General features: G+C 44.1%; 2 protein-coding genes across 2 annotated transcripts in view; both read right to left on the bottom strand.

The window, feature by feature from the left end:
- XKR4 (XK related 4) overlaps nt 1-7193 on the bottom strand; it is a 227874-nt gene extending 220681 nt beyond the window's left edge. Inside the window, exon 1 of the mRNA XM_071419524.1 lies at nt 6007-7193. Coding sequence (XP_071275625.1) covers nt 6007-6848 — 842 coding nt within the window. The 5' untranslated portion in view covers nt 6849-7193. The remainder of the gene's footprint in view (nt 1-6006) is intronic.
- A 9098-nt stretch (nt 7194-16291) lies between these two features.
- The window catches only part of RP1 (RP1 axonemal microtubule associated), a 166073-nt gene continuing 164246 nt past the window's right edge, over nt 16292-18118 (bottom strand). The window contains exon 57 of the mRNA XM_071449139.1: nt 16292-16487. Within this exon, the coding sequence (XP_071305240.1) occupies nt 16418-16487 (70 nt within the window). The 3' untranslated portion in view covers nt 16292-16417. The remainder of the gene's footprint in view (nt 16488-18118) is intronic.

The raw sequence follows: 18118 nt of genomic DNA, 5'->3' as shown, positions 1-18118 counted from the left end.
ACCCCTATAATCTTATCAATTTTCCGCTCTTGGAAAAAGGCAAATATAAATTCTTCCCATATATAAGTTTCTAGAAAGCATTCTGTGCATAAAATATCAGTTTTCCTACTAAGCCAGTTGTGTGATCAGAAATCAGTGCTTAAGCAGTCCTTTGAAAATATGAAAACTTATGTAACTGATAAATATTCTCTACAGAGGGAACGCTTGTTAATTATTAAAGTACAGTATCTTTCTTCTAAAGTACATCAGCATCTTTTACACATAGCTAAGGTTATTAGAATAAACTGAATACCAAATCTGATTTGTATGCAGACTTGTAAGAGATTTTTAAGAACATAGTAAAGCTTCACTCCTGTTTCAAAAAAAAATATGAAAGGCACAGACTTCATCTGCATACCACTATCTTCAGAAAAGAGAACAAAAAATAAAGAAAAAAAAATGGAATTAAAAAAGAGTCAGAAATTTTGAATATTTATTCTGATGAATATATTACCAAAAGTTTAAATGTGGTCAGGCCACTTACACAGTGGGCTGCCCTTCTAATCCTGCTGAGGGAAAAAACCCACAACTTTATTTCCTGTTTCTGACAGCCTATAACCTTTCCTGAGACCTAAAGACACAGCAAGCAAAATAGTTAGTCAGTAGGATTTTAACTCAAGCACTGCAGTAACTCAATAAAAGAAATATGGCATTGCTGAGTGGCAGCATTTCACTACACTAAGAGACAGATGGGGAGGATATGCAATAATCTTGTCTAGGAAATAGTTATGATTCATAAATTTGGACTCCATGTGACAAATTATCTGACAGATTTCAAAACAGTGAGAAAAACTGATGTCAGATTGAGATATTATCGCATCTTAGTGTGAAGCCCAATGGCAGCTGGAATTATTGACCACATAACTACACCAAATTTCTACATTGTTACTGAACAAAAGTGTCAAAAACTACTATGTAGATCAAAAGTGTGAAAAGAAATGAACCTATTTAAGTCTGGAGTTGAGCTAAGACTGTTTTTCTTAACTTGAGCTACTTTGCTGGGATTTCCAGTTTAGGGCATCAGTCATGCTCAATGGTGAGCACCTGAAGAAGTTGTCAGGATTTCTCACATGCAGAGCAGACACCCTTTTTCCTCTTTTTTTTTTTTTTAACTTCTAAGAGTGTCAAGTTATTGCAGAAGTGAAGGTTATGAGCATAAGCAATGACATTTCTTTGGCAGATGATCCAGACCTGTGAAAAACGTTTCCACAGGGCACCAGAGAAATTACAACTCACCCTGGTCTCAGAATCCAGCATCACCTTTACAACCTTGCTCCAACTCCTTTTTTTACCAAATAAGAACGAGGAAGGATGAGGAAAATAATGGCTTCTTAGTACTACACATAAACAGATACAGCCAATCCATAGCATCACTTGTCAGGGAACTGGATCCACTTTGGAACAGACACCTCTCCTGGACAATGCCACCAGGAAGGACAAGTAAGCAACTTGGTGTGTCCTCCTCCTTCTTTGGGTGGTTTCCCACAGACCTAGGAAGCCTCAGTCAAACCCCCTCACTCTGTTGAGAGGGATATACTTAATCATCTCAGTATTGCTTCAGCTATCCAGAAATAATTTCACAGGGTAATTTCCAGTCCTCATCTTTTCAGTGATTCACCCTTCCTCTGGCCTTGTTAGCTACAGAAACTTGACAGTTCCCTTTCAGGCACTTTGTCTGCAGCCTTTCAGACAAAATGACAGACACTGGGGGAACTCCCAAGCACTCCAAGCACCAAGACAGCCTGCTCACACCACCCTGCTGCAAGGCACAGGAGCTGTCTCATGGAGCTACTTCTTGCTCTCCAGACACCACAAGACGGGCACCAGCAAGTCCTCCAGTCTCCTCCTCTTGTTCACCCAACTTCCCACAACCCACACTCCTCCCAGGGCTGACTGATCCCTCCCTCCCTCCCAGCTTCAGGAGCATGGCTATCTTAATCCTGCCAAACCAAGGGAACCTCAGCCAGAAATTTTTTTTAAGGAAATGAACCAGCTCCACAGATGCCAAATGAACACTATGATCTCTTACATCCAGTCACCAAATCCTGCTATCCACAGCGAAATCTGAAAGTCGTGGTTAAGCCTGTGAAGTTTAGTGAACCAAAGGGATGCTCAAGGGCAGTGGTTACACACTCTCAGGCCAGGCTCAAAGGGCACTAGTTTGTCTGAATCCTACTGGCCCATATACCTCTACAGAGGTCCTTACAGACTCTAAATTAAAGCATTCCCTTTCATTTTTTTCCTTTCAATGGGATAGAAACACCCTGTGTATTACATCCTCCTTGTGCAATCCACCCTGTGTATTGCATACCCCACAGAGTCTACCAATAATAAGAGAGGTCTCTCACAGCACCTCCTTGGGAGAAGAGGGCTCCATAGTGTGGTTTCCATGGCCAAATATTGGTAAAAAGCAGAACACACTAGAAGTATGGATAAGGAAGCACATCTGTATCTATTTCTGAAGGCAGAATCGCACCAGTGATCACATTTCACCATGAAATTAGCTGCCAACAAATGCCGAGTTCCTGCACTCTGCTGCAGCAAGCAGATCCTCAGAAACTTCACTGGAATTTTAACAGGTGGCCACTGCTATCAGGAAGTCCATAAACAGCCAAACCCCAGAGGAAAAATAAATATATATATATATATATATATATATATATATATATATATATATATATTCTTTTAAAATGAGCCATTTCATATTTCAATGTTTTTGGGGGGGAAAGTTACACCAATTTCAAGAAAAAAAAAAAAATTAAGATTTTATTCGGAACTTATTGGCAGCTTAGCTGCTCCTGCAGTTCCCCTTTTTCACACTCAAGGAATAAAAACTGTTTTAGTGATTTTTGATTGCCTACTTCTAGAATTGTTCCATTCCACATTAAAGACCTCATTCATTTCCCATTAGCACATTTTAGTTAAAATTAACACATAATAATTTTCGATGATCTGGCTTTCAGTATGTTTGTAAACAAAAAATTAATCTCAGAGGAAAAGCTTTGAAATTGTTAAAAGTCATTCTGACAGAATTAATCACTAAAAACACATTTTTACAATTTTTTTATTTAATTCAAGGATATTAAGAGCACTGGGATTGTCAGTTGTATTGCTCTTTCCTCAGAATGGCTTCCTTAAATAAACAGTTGACACCATTGACTCCAAAACCTTTGGCAATGGGACAAATAAAGGGAAATTGAAGACCTCTGGATTCAATTAATTTTAAGAGCAAACAGAAGACAACAAATACCACATGAAAACAAAATGATCACCAATTTTAGTAGCTAGAAAATCAGGCACAAGCAAACTTTCTCCTCATTCCCTGATAGAGAAATGAGACACATATTACTGTCATTTTTACTTGGGGGAGATTCAGCACAATAAGTAACAGAAAATTTAAATGTAGCTACAGGAGAGCTTTAACCGGGGGCAAAAGAAACAAAAAAAGGAAAAATCTGAAAGCTAATAAGAAACATAATGAGAGGCACAGAACAAAGGGTAACAGGTTTTGTCAGTTGCTGGGATGGTGACCCCAGCACGTGTGCCCCTGTCTGACAGCAGGGTCTGTTCAGCTGTGTCAAAGAAGGAGTTAAATCTCCAAACACAGGCAACTGGAAAACATTTTAGATCATCCTTCTGCCTAAACAGCTTGAGCTATTTGCTCAAGGCAGTAACCAATGTTACACTGTAGAGTAGAAGTTCTGGACTATTAAGTGTCTGATTAGAGATACCGTTTCCAGAAAATTTCTACAGATCATGTTAGTTCTGACACCATGCTTATGTACAGAGTTTCTCAGGGTGTGATGTGACCTCTTCTCTTTGGTGCTGATTATTAGCTGTAGATGTCTCCAAAGGCTCTCCCTAATCAGGAATATATGTAAGGAATTAAAATGGAGCCACTTTAATCAATTATGAAGTGCTGATATGAAACACTCCATACTGCTGACCATATAATTTCTAAGTTTGTGGAAAACTGCAAATAAATACTACAAAGTTACTGACAGACAGGCAATTTGATGGCTCTGTTTCACTGAAAATAAATTTAAAAAGTGTAACAGGCTAAACCATAAATAATGTTCTAACATGCCTTATCAGTTTAATATTCTGGTAGTCTTACACTGCTGCACATAAAACATGAAGAAAAGCTACATACGATCAAAAGAGACTCATCTAGCTTTAAATATAGAGGAGTAGGTGCTTTTGCAAGGAGGAAATCTTGTGTTAAAAGACACTGTGCTTCATCAAAAAGCAAGCAGCTGGAGAGCTCTAAATCCCAGCCACCTCATCTGACAGAAGTGCTGTACAGTATTGGATCCCACCCTGCTCCACCCACAGCCCTCCCTGCTCTTTGTGTTCTCCAATACAGAGTCGTGACACCAAACCTTGTAAAACTCTCTCCTCTATCACTCAGCACGATCCACCCTGTTTGACTTCTATATGGATGAGTATCAACATGAACTTCTGAGTAAAATTTAAGCCACTGTACTTATTTTTCTACCTCTGCAGGGTGGGGACTAAACATTACACAAAACCCATCATATTAAGAAAGTCCTAAACTTGTGTTAAACAAGAGAGAAGGTAGAAGATAAAGGAGCATACAAGCATTCAAGATTTGAAACAAAGCATCACTTTTTGTTCAAAATTTTTCTTCTCTTTCAAGTCACATCATTGTTAATATGAGCACACCTGTAACTTTAAGTTAGTTTCACAAGTTTAGAAAATTGAATTTGTTACAATGAACCAAATACTCTGGAAAGCAAAAGGTACTTAGTTGTGGCATTCCAAGATCTTTGGCCAAGTATCTAGCAGCGTTTGGACTCCTTCATGCTTAAGGGCCACAAGCAGAACTGAGCTGTGCTGGATACTGTGCTGACAGAGCAAAAGACAGACTTTGCCCAAAAGAATGAGACAGATATTAAAAGTACCAGCATTAGAAGTTTACAGGAACAACAAATTAAACTCCCTAATGAAGTAGTTGCAAAAAGTCCCAAGTGTTTCCAAAAGAGAAGGATGACATAATTTCTTTCCATCCACAGACAAGAAACACAAAAGGTATTTTCCACTGTTGCTTTAGTGCACTTGCCCTACTGCATGACCTTCTTCAACACAGCATCTATCTTCCAAAATTTTATGTGAAAGTTTTACCTCTTTATACACTATACCTTCTGAACTCTGCCCTTTTCAGGCAGCACTAAATGTATTTGCAGGGCATTCAGCCTCCATATGAATCTTTCCCAGAAATTTGCTAAAACTGAAGGAAAAGTTTACTTTTGAAAACTATGATGTCATCTCCTTTTCCAGCAAGTGCCTTTCCCAACCCACTTCAGCACATCCTTTCCATAATGCACAGTACGTCACTTGCAGATGGTTTTGAGAACTGCTACTCAAAACTTTGATTTAGAAGACATTCCTTTAATACATCACTCATGTAGAAAATGGATATGCATAGCAAGGAGATGACTGTTCACAGCATATGTACACGTAAATCTCAAAACAGGCATCAGGGCGTTACGGGAAAGTAACTCCTCACTGCCAGTGAAGTTCCCTACTGGTGGCAACGGTGTGCTGGCCACATGTGAGGAGACCCGGAGATGTGCGTTACCGGGCTGTGTCCACTTTTCCCCGCCTGTTCCCTAATTTTACCGAGCGTCCGGCGCAGGTTTCCCAGGTGGTTCTGGGCACCTGGCGCTGCGCGTGCTGGAGGCAGCCGGGCGCCTCCCGGGGCGGTCACCTGTGCAGTACGGGACTCTCCGGGACCCGGCGGGGCTCCCCTCGGCCGCCCGCGCCCGGTCAGCCCTGCGGGAGCCCGGTCACCCCGGCGGCCCGGGGCGCGCTGTGCCCAGGAGGGACCCCGAGGCGGGGCAGGCGGCCGCTCCCCGGGCGCAGTCCCGCCCGGGGCCGGGCGTGCTCCCCCGTGGCCAGGGGCTCAAGCCCCGGCCCCCGCACCGCCCTCGCCCTGCTCCTCACCTCCAGACCTGCCCCAGCTGCAGGATGTGGACGAGCGACTGCAGGAGCCAGATGCAGAAGGCGCAGGACGCGGACCGGCCGCCGCCAGCGCGGGGACCGGCGGCGCCGCTGCCCGCGGCGTTGCTGCTGCTGTTGCTGCTGCTGTTGGTGGCGTTGCCCTTGCTGGCGGTGGACGCCTGTCTCTGCGGCGTGCTGGGGCGAGCGGCGTCGATGTCCGCGGCCGCGGAGCCGCTGCTCACCAGCAGCTTGCTCTCGGCGGCGGGGCAGTGCCCGGCGGCGGCGGCGGCGCTGTCCTCGGTGCTGAAGTCGTGCGCGAACCAGCGGAAGCTGAAGACCTGCACGGAGAGGGAGCCCAGCAGCACGAAGAATAGGGTGAGCCCGAACCACCAGCGCTGGCCCCGCAGGTAGTAGTCGACCGCCAGCCAGATGTCGGTGCCCACGTCCGCGAAGTACACGGCCAGGGCGGCCAGGATCCAGAGGCAGTCCCACAGCGAGTAGCGCCGCTGCTCCCTGCCCAGCCGCAGGCACAAGGAGGACGAGCCCCCGCCCGAGCCCCGGGAGCCCCCGCCACCGCCCCCTCCGCCGTCTCCTCCTCTGCCGCCGCTGCAGCAGCAGCAGCAGCACCGGGAGCCGCCGCCCGAGCCGTCCCCGCCGCCGCCGCCGCTGCAGCACCCGCCCCCGGGCGCCTCATCGTCGTCGCTGCCGCCGCCCGGCCCGGCGCCGGAGGGCAGCCCCGGGGCCAGCGCCTGCACGGAGCCCGAGTGCTCGGAGTTCTGCAGCGGCGTGAACGCCACCTCGCCGCCCTTCTTCATCTTCCGCCGCCCGTCCGACTTCGCGGCCATGATGCCTCCCTCAGCCCCGCTGGAGAGCGAGCGGGAGCAGCGAGCGCTCCTTTATCCCGCGCCTCCTCCTGCTCCTCCTCCTCCGCCTCCTGACTCCTGCCTCCCGCCCTCCGCCGCCGCGGACCCGCCGCTCCCCGCGTCCCCTGTCCCCGCTCCGCGCCGGGCTGCGCGCCCGCGGGCGGCTCCTCCGCGGCGGCCGCGTCCGCAGCGCCGCCTGTCTGCGGGGAGCCGCGCTCAGCCCGCCCGCCCCGCCGCCGCCTCCGCGGGGGCCGGCGGTGCCGGGGCCGCCGCCGCCGCGCTCTGCTCAAGCCGGGAGCAGGCAGGGCTGCGCTGCCCGGAGCAGCGCATCCCGCACCCGCCTCCCCGCCCGCCTCCGCCCGCACCCGCCGCCGCCACCACCCAGCTGACTGACGCCGGGAAAGAGGATGACCTCATCCCTCTTCCCTCGCTGCCACCGCCCCCCGCCCGGCACCGGCACCGGCACTGGCGCAGGGGCGGGGAAGGGGGCGCTCGGCGGCCGGGAGGGGAGGGCGCGGCGCTGCCCCGAGGGTGCGGAGCGGGCCCTGCGGCGGCGGGGCCGGGCGCTGTCTCTGCTGCCCGGCCCGGGGAGGTGGGCACGGCGGCGGCGAGAGAGCGGGTCGGCGGGGAGCGGTGGGGTGTGGCCGGCTCCCCCCGGGGCCGGGGCTGCGGGAGCAGGGGGTCGCGGCGCTGCCGCCGGCTCCGCTGCCGATCTCCGGTGTCCTCCGAACAGTTTGGGAGCGTCTGCCCCGCCGGCGCGGGGATGGAGTAGCGGAACGCGGGTGGGTGCGGACGGGGCGGCCGGGAGGGCGGGGGTCCCCCCGGGCTTCTCCCTGCGAGCGGGCATCCTCGGGCTGGGGGCAGCCGCCGCTGCTGCCGCCCCAGCGCGGTGACTGGGGCAGCTCCGGGCGGCGGTGCCCCGCCGTGCCGCCCGATGCCCGCAGCGGGACCGGCCCGCCCCGCGAAGCCGCGCTGAGCGCCCGGCACGGCGGGTCCCGCACGGGGCGGCGGCCGCTTCCCGGCCGTCCCGTAGGAAGCGCTGCCGACGCTCCCTAACTTTGTGAAACGCTGTTGCGAGATGCAGTTCTCGGGTTGTGCCGTGACTCACGCTGCCTCAGAGGCGTTCGGGGGAAGGTGAGGAGACACCGTTTTATTCCGCCACCTGGAGAAATCGCATTTTGGGCGTAAAATTCACCAGGCGAACTCACGACGCCTTTCACCGCTCCCCGCCCCTTTCCTCGCAGCCCCGGCTGCTCACAGAGCGCGGTCGCTGCTCGGAGCTCACCCGGGTGTTTCGGCAGCGGAGCTGGCTCCGCCGGCAGCTCCCGGCTCGGGGCGGCGGGAGCAGCTGAGGTCGGGAGCAGCTGTCCCGGGCGGAGCCGGCGCCGCTCTCCGCCGCGGAGCGCAGACTCCCCCGGGCGGCCCGCGGCGGCCGTCGCCCTCGGAGCCCGGCGGGGGACACAAGTGAACGACGGCTACCCGGTCACGGGAGGCCACCAGCATCGGCCTCCGAGAGTCACACGGGAATCACAGGGCTCGGGCTGCTGGCGGGGTGGGGGCGCATTTACCGCCCATCCTTGGCCCTTCCGCCCTCTCTGTCCTCCTGCATCTTCAACCATACGGGATGAGCAACTAATTGACCTCTTCACCTTTTTAAAATTTTTTTAAGCCTCTGCAATATTTTATGAGCATGCCCTCTCCCTTCTTAAAATAGAGCAGTGAGTTCGTTCAACCACGTTGCTGGAATATCTTAATAGGAACGGCAGTGAGACTGATAGGGTAGTGTTATGTTAAGCTCTGTGACTAAATATAGTCCCTTTAACTTCATTAATTAAACAGAAGAAGTCATATGGACAGCTGAGAAATCTGCCTTCTAACTCTTAAATGTACATGGTAAGTATAAAATTGCCTTTAGGAAATTAGCTTTTACTGATGTATATCCCAGATTTCAAGAAAAGACTGCAGCATGCATTACAGTATTCAGAGTGCTGAACACACAAAAATCAAACTTTGGAAGGTGAAAAGCACACATGAAACTAATTTGACTAGTTATTTTGCATGTTATCACACAAGAGTCTTTTAATTACATTGTCACATAATGGTTCTTAAATAATACACATTTGCTATGCAGTCTCTGTTAATATGGTATAACTGAACTTTATTTCTATTCCATTTGGAACCCTGTGTTTTATTCTCATTACAATCTACATGATCTTTCTTGCCTGAGACTTGTAATACAAATTGCTTCTTTCTCAAGATATCTTTTAATAATTCAGTCAGCACCTATATATAATACAATATATTCATTTAAGGTCCCTTTCAACCCAAAGCATTCTATGATTCATTCTATGGTTCCAGGATTACCTTGTGAGCAGAGATGGTGCTTAATGATAAAGCTACTTTAGCTGCAAGTTTGTGGTTTATAACCAACAAGTTTTCAGTGTTACTCTATTTCATAGCATGGTTTGGGTTTGAAGGCACTTTAAAGATCATTGAGGTCCAATCCCCTGCTGTGGCCAGGGACACCTTCCACTTGACTAGGTTGTTCAAAGCCCCATCCAAACTGTCCTTGAACACAACCAGGGATGGAGCCTCCCCAGTTTTTCTGGGGAGGCTCCATCTGTTCTGGTTCCTCACCACCCTCACAGTAATTGTTGGGCTTTTTCTCTAACATCTAATCTAAACCTGCCCTCTGTCAGTTTGAAGCCATTACCACTTGTCCTGTCACTATATGCCCCTGTAAAAAGTCCTCTCCAGCTTTCCTATAGTCCCATTCAGGTAGTGGAAGGTGCTATAAGGTTTCCCCAGAGCCTTCTTGTAGTTATGTCTTCAATAAAATGGTTTAGTGTACACTGTAGGTTACTTTAATTGAGTCTGTTTGACATATACAGGTCTAAAAGATGCCACAAACTTATAATGGAGGTTATAGTGTGATACATGAGTGGCAGTAAGGGAACAACAGTGCTCCTGGAGCTGAAATCCTAACCTAAATTGCTTGGGCTGCAGGTGGGGTAAGAGAGTAACTCTAAGGTGTCAGATTTAAGAAGGAGAGAATAAAATGGAAGAGATCTAGGTCCAACATATTAAAAGGGCACAAAGTTGCTCTGAGCAATGCAGGAGATATTTAGGAACATAAATGGTGTCAGTCTCAGTGTACATCATCTTCAGGGATCCTGCTTAAGGCTACTCCACTGCTTGCCATTGGAAAAGGTAAGTGCTGAGGCCGTGTCCCCACATCCTCCCCTCCCTGCTCCATATGTGGAACAAATCTTCTGGTATATTTGTCCTGAACCACTTCACTAAAGGATAGCATGTGATAGAACTAGGAGCTGACCCATCTTCCAGGAAGACTTCACCCTGGTGGGCTCAGACCTCTAAATCTGAAAGGTCTTCAATTTGCAAGATAATTTGCTGGAGGTGGGGGGACAGTTTTATGCTTTCTTTCCTATATGTTTACCTCCTCTCCCTCTCCTCTCCTCTCCTCTCCTCTCCTCTCCTCTCCTCTCCTCTCCTCTCCTCTCCTCTCCTCTCCTCTCCTCTCCTCTCCTCTCCTCTCCTCTCCTCTCCTCTCCTCTCCTCTCCTCTCCTCTCCTCTCCTCTCCTCTCCTCTCCTCTTTGTTGGTTGGTTAGGTTTGCTCTGTTTGGATTCAGCTACTGTTGCATTTGAGAGGGAAATAATATTCTTTCACACTGATTTTCATATTAACAATAGCTGTCTGTGACAAGAAAGGCAGTGCAATAGATGAACATTTAAACTTAAATTAAAGGCTGTTTGATACTTGATAAGAGGAATGTCTTCTGGTTTGTTTTCTCACTTTAAAGATAACAAATGAAAAGGATCCCAAATAATAATAATGATAATAACAACAGAACCAAATTTCCTCTCTGTTAGACCGGCATAACTTCTGTGGAGCTGTATCAAGGCCAGAAGTGTTTGTATACACACTGTGTACAAACCAGCATGTATTCAGCAAGGCGATGTTGTTACTAAACCTCAGAAATTATTAATTACAAAATATAATTGAAGGACAAAAATGAGATTGCAGACATAAATACATATTTCATAAACCAAGTACAGACAACCAAGTACATTCATTTCTCATGCAAAGTTAGTTTTTCTCTGAAGGAGATTTTATTCATGGCTTTCTTTTTCTTCTCCTTTCTTTAAAGAAAACATTTTTATAGTTATCACTGCTTTTGCTTTGTTCTGAGTTGCAACTGTTTCCCTTTTTTGCCCCTTAGAATCTTGGTCTACTTTAGGAATACTTTTTGTGTGTGTGTATGTCCTTCTGTTGTTTCACCGTAGACCATTATCAACTCAAATCTAAATGTCCAGGAAACAAGCTTCCAATCCTCTTATCTTTACTCTAAACTATTTTTTAGTTCTTCACATCCTAACAATGATGTTTTTCCATCTCTTCTTTAGCTGTGCTGTACAGACTGCCCTTTCAAAGCAGACTTGAACTTTTGCTTGTATAGCTCTCATTTTGCCATTAGAATATCATTATACTCTACAGGTCTAATCAATTCTTGCATGCATCCTTCAAAATGATTCCAAAATCCATTTTCTTTTGTTTGACAGTATTTTGTCGATTGCAGTTTAGTGCTTTAGTTTCTGCACTTTCTTCTAGTTCAGACCAACTGAAGCATTAGAATAAGATCATTGTACCTGGATTTGACACCCTCTGGAAGCATTCTGGCACAAAAGCCTGCCTTTCTTACTCTAGTCAGTCCTTTAGGGGGTAGTTCTGCATCAAGAAGGAGTTGTGCATAATCCTGCTGTCCTGGCAGGGCTTGCAATGCTTAGCAGAGCTCCTGAGCAGCCCCTCTTAGAAACAATGGATGTCCTAAGGGATTCCCTAGTGATCCTACCTACCTACCTACCTACCTACCTACCTACCTACCTACCTACCTACCTACCTACCTTCTACCTTCTAGTATCATTTCTCTCCAAAGGCACCCAGTGTCTTTTCCTGCACTGTGTTTCTGTCTAGATGTGTTTGACACAAAACTAGGCTGACTTGATGGAGAATCTAATGAACATTTATTTTCTCATTCACTCACTCAGACATAGTCTCACTCCTACATTTTCCATACAACTGGCTTTATCTTTCCATGTTAAAACAGTGCCCTCAGGCACAGATGCACATGAAATCAATTTCTTTAGGTGCATCAAGTAAGAACAATTCTACAAGATGTTCATAGGTTTCAGGTATTTTCAATAGATTTATGTTTAAACTGTACACACAGGCGTCAGTGGCAGTTGTAATCTAGGCTGTGTGTTTAACATTTATGTACTAAAACACTTAATTGTCTTTTTGCCCAACTAGCTTCCTTCAAACAGGCACATGGGACTGTATGCTCTGATACCTAAGATACTTCATTGCAAAGAGAGGATACATTTCCTTTCAATTAGGACAGTATTTCTGCAAATTAACATAAGTACAAATCAGAAATACATTCATAAATCGGTACGCTGTTTAAAAAATTATTATTAAAATCTATCTATTTTTAAAAGTATAAACAGAGATTGGTTTCTGTCTTTAGCTGTAGATTATTTTATTTTTTTTACACACACACCACATGAGATCTCAAAGGAAGAGACCCAATGTCGTGGGGTTTTTAGGTGTACACTTAAATTAAGGAGGACTATAAATCAGAGCAGTGGGAATGATTATTATATCCTTATTGTTTAGGCAAACACATTTTAGTCCCATACTTGAATTTCATGGTGAATTGTGGCTGTAGTTTATTATATTTCCATATGTCTAAGCATTAGAAACATAGATTCAACTGTACACTCCAGATGGATGGTTGGATGGATGGATGGATGGATGGATAGATAGATAGATAGATAGATAGATAGATAGATTGATTCTAGGTTTAAGCAAACAGAGAATAGCCATGCTTTGAAGATAGCATATGGATTTTTAAATTACCTATGAAAGAAGAAATTATTTCTTGGGATTTTTTTAAGATTTTACTCAGGATTTCTTAAATTTACATTTATTATTTAGAAATGGATGTCAGTCACCTTTCAAGTTGCTTCATAGCTTGTATTTAAATATATAATCAAAGATAGACATAAATGTATAAGGAATGATAGCAGAAGACAGATATAGGAAAACAGTAAGGAAGCAAGCCTGCAACCTTTTATGATGCTCACAACTCTTTTGTTGCTATTGTGCATGCAAAAAAAAAAAAACAAATACCATGCACATCACATTTTATGATAAATGGGAAAAGCATTTCTAGAATGCCTAAGGAAATATTAACATGCCTTCTGACACTGTAAGATGTAATTAAGAACTTTCAAAAATTTGAAAAGAAAATTAAAAGTCCCATTTTCTTTCCCCTTCTTGATTTACTGTTTAAAATTAATTTCAGTCAAGCAAAAGAAAACTGTTAAGCCACAGCACAGGAAGTTACGTCGCTACTTTGCACTGCTAAGTACAGAGGATTTTATTAACTTTTCCAGTCTACTGCCTTTCTTCATGGAGAAGTGCAAACAACCACTTCAGACTGATATGTGAGCAGAGGTTGTTTATATTTGCAAAGACATTTATAAATACTAACAATGAAGAACTAGATGACATTCATCCAAGATGTCTAAAGGAACTCAGAGGAACACTTGGTACTTCCTTTTTTCTTACTCTCATGCCGTTTCCACAACTGACAAACTACAGGATGGATGGATGCAATACAACTGCTCATATGTACTTAAAAGCAAGGAATCCTCTCTTATGTATGATGAGTTTCAGAAAAACAGTACTTGGAGTTGCTGGGAGAATACTAAATGGTCCAGTGAGCCAATCAGAACATGATTATATTTTTTTCAAACCCTTAGCATCAGCAGAAAAAGAAACTGAGACACTTAAGGGCTTAAAAGGGCAGAAATGTATAATCTAGATCAACCTAATAATAGACATATAACAGCACACCAGGAGAGGTGGATGAGGAAAAAACATGGAGTTAACTGGACTCTAATGGACATTTTCAGACTCAATTCTAAGAGTCTATGATATTGTCTACAGGATAAATATTTGAGCACCCAACTTCAGACTTTGTCTGTAGTGCATAATCAAATGTTTAATAAAAATAGCACCAAAATCTTCTAGCCTGCCTTCTTTCACAGTTCTTTAGTCAGGTTGCAACAGAGAGAGGCAGTAGAAGTGAAACCCTTCTCTCTAGCCTTGCTTGTTCCGCTGATTGAGTTACCTCACTGCTCCTTCCAAGACTCCTCTGTGTGTCCAATTCCTGAATTACTTGTTGAGCCAGTCTCTTTTCCATGCTACATCCATGGAAGCATCAGCAGTGTCAAAATCTGCCCAGGCTCTCCATAGGCAGGGCAGGGTGTTGGGAGGAAAAAAGCAGGGCAGCATCCTTGCTGTGGAGGAACAGCAGAGTGCACATGAGGAGGCACCTTTGTAATCTCCCCTTCTGTGGCCAGCGATTTTTCAAAATATCATCCCACTGGCAAGGGACAGAGATTAAGTGACTTCTGTGCCAAACACAGCACACATCATGTGGAAGAAGCATGTTTGGGATTTGGCACTGCTCACAAGCTAAATATGCTAACTGGCATGTCTTTCAAGCAAGACCTGAGCTTGTGGGTGTTATATGGTATTTCACATTTTCTTATCAAAGTGTAATGCCCTGGTATAGTGTTCTGTAAGCACCCATGATGTTCTTGAAATGAAGCCCTCTGATGTGCTGGTCCCATTATTGAAAGGGTTAGAGAGTTGTGTACATGGCTCTGGATCCAGGGAAGCAAATCCAAAACCTGATTTGGACGCTGTATAGGTAGAGAAAATAATTTTCAAGTATGGAAGGCAGCTGCAGAAGAAGGGTATCCACTCTTAGTAAAGAAAAACAGATTAGGAAGGCATTATTTACACTTGATAAATCAGAGATGGCATCAAAGGGAGGTAGTATTACAAACTATTAATGAAACACACAATAATGAAACAAATCACATAATAGATCACAACGAAGTGATTCATTGTAATGAATACTGATACCAAGTAAGTGAACTGTGGGCTCTGGGGATACAATTTCAAATCCATTCCAGTGAGTGTGGTAGGAGTGTGAGCAGAAAAAAAAACCAGAAGAGTTTGTGTCCTGTTGCTCAGACTGACCACAACCACACCTTACAATAGTTGTCCTTTTGATGACATAAGTAAATAAAAATTATATTTAAAAGTTATTTTACCTACCAAGGCCAAATATAAGCATTTATTATTTCTTCTTGTGTCAAGGTAACAACTGGGATCTCATCAGTTGCAGATGTCAGACAACTACCTAATTTCACAGAATAGTGTGAGTAAATATACATTAAACATGCTAAAAAAGACAGCTAGACAATGTTTTACCAACACAGATTACAAACTCATTTATTTCTTATAATTATAGAAAGCCCATTGCTGCTACAGAACATAGCTAGTGTCCTGAGGATGAAACAAGTCTAAAATTCAGATCTTCAGAAAGGTTTTAGATTTTAGAGGTACAAAAGGTGAAGCCTTTGATTAAGAGAGGGATGTCTTACATAGCTTGTGTAAAATATTTGTATTTTGATCACACACATGTAACTTCAGGTGGTATGCAATTCCTGATTACATTTCAGACTTGTCTGTATCCTAAATCCTTCCTAAGTCAATTCTGATGATATCAAAGCCTACCAAATCAAACATTAACTTGTGCATTTACAGCTAAATACATTTTTTTTTTAGCGTGCATTTGCAAAAAAATCATTGGATCTTTTTTTGTTTGTTTGTTTGTTTTTCTTCGACATGAAGGCATTCACACATGTGGCACTGGAAAGCTGGTTTGATAGCTAAGGAGAGGCACTGCAAAAATCATCAAGCTGAGCAGGGAGCTGCCTAAGCCTGCCTAAGCTATTGCAGTGTTACTGATAACAGCCTCTCTTAAGAGACCCTTTGGATCTAAAGGTTCTCAGCTGAGGTTCTGGCTCAGCTACAAGATTTTACAATCAAATGCCAGCGAGAAGCTTACCAACACAGGGTGAACTTCTGAATAACAAGATCTTTATTAGTCTCTGCTATGAACTTAAGAGAAGCCAAGCAAGACTTCAATAGGGCTGAAGAGTTTTGCAGTTTGTTTGGAAAATGATTTTGAAAAGATCTAAATTTTAATAAATGATGAAAATGAAAAAATATCATCAAATGAATACATACTGACAGATTTGAAATGAGCTAAATTTAGCTTACCCACAGATCATTACTGAAACACAAACATTTGAGTATGTTACTACATATGTAACTACATACTACAATTATGATTGCTCAGTTCAAGTCCACAGAGCCATGTTACAGATTTAAGTTTCTGATATCTAAATCTCTGTCATGCAAAGATTTTGAGCATCTATAATAGGATCAGAATTCTGTGTTCACATTAGACATATTTAATTTACTGTGATGTTTTTAATACATTGTTTTGACTTTTCTTCACAATAATTACAATGCCTTCAGAATTATAAAAGACATGAAAATCAAATCAGCATGGATTTGGAGAAGCATCACACTTGTAAAGAATCAGAAATCAAGCAGCTGTGGGTAAAGCTGCACTATGGTGAGGCCATCATTTTCATCTTCAGAAAGCCACCTTAAGGGAAAAAAAAAACCTGTCATAGACACAGCACATATAAAACTTAAGAAACAGACAATTTGTGAGAGCCTGGTTCTGCACCTTTGATTTTCTAGGATAGTTTTTACATTTGTTTGTAGAGACAAAAAAGCCAACCTGAAGAAAATAGTGACTTAAAATTTTTGTTTTCACATAGTATTCACATATGTGTAATTTTAAATTGTAACTAACTTTATTAATATAAAATTAAATATAAATTAATTTTATTTTTTGGTCATATAGGTAACTAGTAAATTGCTCTAAAGAATGACAATAAAATGAGGATAATTTAGAGTAGAGAAACATGTTCTGTGATAGCAAGTTATTCTCCTTGTAATTAATTCTAGGAACTCTGTCTTTCCCATATCTGTTTGTTGTTTCACAAAATACTGAGTTGCATGATGGGCCCAATCCTAGCTCTGTAAGAGCCTATGGAGCTTTTACTGTTGATTATATGAGAAACAGGCCTGAGTCCAAAGTTTGGGTAGACTGATTTTAACTGGAACCATGGATACAGTGGTATTAATTTCCAAAGAGAGTTAAAAATCTTCTGTACTTTCAAAGGTGTATGACAGTCTGCCTGATTTGATATCTACATGTGTGGGAGAGATTCCCAGACAATAAGTACAGCATCAAAGTAGCTCACATCTGAAGCTGCACCATTCAGCAGCTGGGAGATATGGCTGAAGATAAACAGGTCAGATATGGCTGAAGATAAACAGGTCCAAGCATAACTGATTTTGGCAGCTAAAATTGCATGTGGAAGTCACAGAGCCTAGAAAAGGTGTGATGTGTAAGCTAGACAGCAGGCATTTAAATGAGTTAGCAAAGGATTCAGGTTTCTCAGTGATTAATGTCTTTTAGAGATGTTTTTTGTATTGGAGGAGTCTTTTTTGTGTGAGAGAATGAGCCCATTCCCCATTCACTCCGTAGGCCATGAGACGAGGAGTTCCATGAGGAGCTCCATGTCTCAGCTGGAAGAGGACCATGAACTTAGAGTTTCCTCTATCTGAGGAGCCTCTGGGTCTCTGAGTACCCTGGGGTTAACCTCCTAATCTCTTCTACTGAATAACTTCCATTTTTAGTAGGGTTTATATACTTCAAGGTAGGCACATAGTCCACCAAGCCTCAGTTAAATGTTCTTGTCAGGTGCATGTAGAATCAATCTGTGCCAGTCACTCACCCATATCAATGATGTGATTCCAGTTCTTGTGCCAGTCTCTTATATACCTTTGCACTTTTACTATAAGATTCTAAATAAAATTGAAAAAAACAAATATCTGGAAAAAAATGTTTGCTGCAGTCTATCTCCTGCAAGAATCTTCCTCTGACTGGTGTGGTCTGAAAACTCTTACAAGCAAAAAGGGGTGAAGTGGCATCAAATCCTGAAAATCCTGTCATGGATTGTGTTGCACATCTGAGTGATGCTGTGGGTTAAGAGCTTTGCTTAATGCCCACTAACTCAGATTTAGGTATCTAGAAGATTAGAGAGCATGCCTTTGGAGGAAGTTGAAGCAAGGGAAGTTTATTGTTATTGGAAGAAGTTTAAGGTTGTTGAGGTAACACCCTCACTCTAGTGATTTAGACTGTAGAGACCAACTGAGTATCCA

This window comes from Agelaius tricolor, unplaced genomic scaffold (genome assembly GCF_023055355.1).
Source record: "Agelaius tricolor isolate 1412-34295 unplaced genomic scaffold, bAgeTri1.0.p SCAF_2, whole genome shotgun sequence".
In the NCBI taxonomy this organism is placed as follows: domain Eukaryota; kingdom Metazoa; phylum Chordata; class Aves; order Passeriformes; family Icteridae; genus Agelaius; species Agelaius tricolor.
The sequence above is the reverse complement of the archived record's forward strand: the minus strand, read 5'-3'. Positions and strand labels throughout refer to the sequence as shown.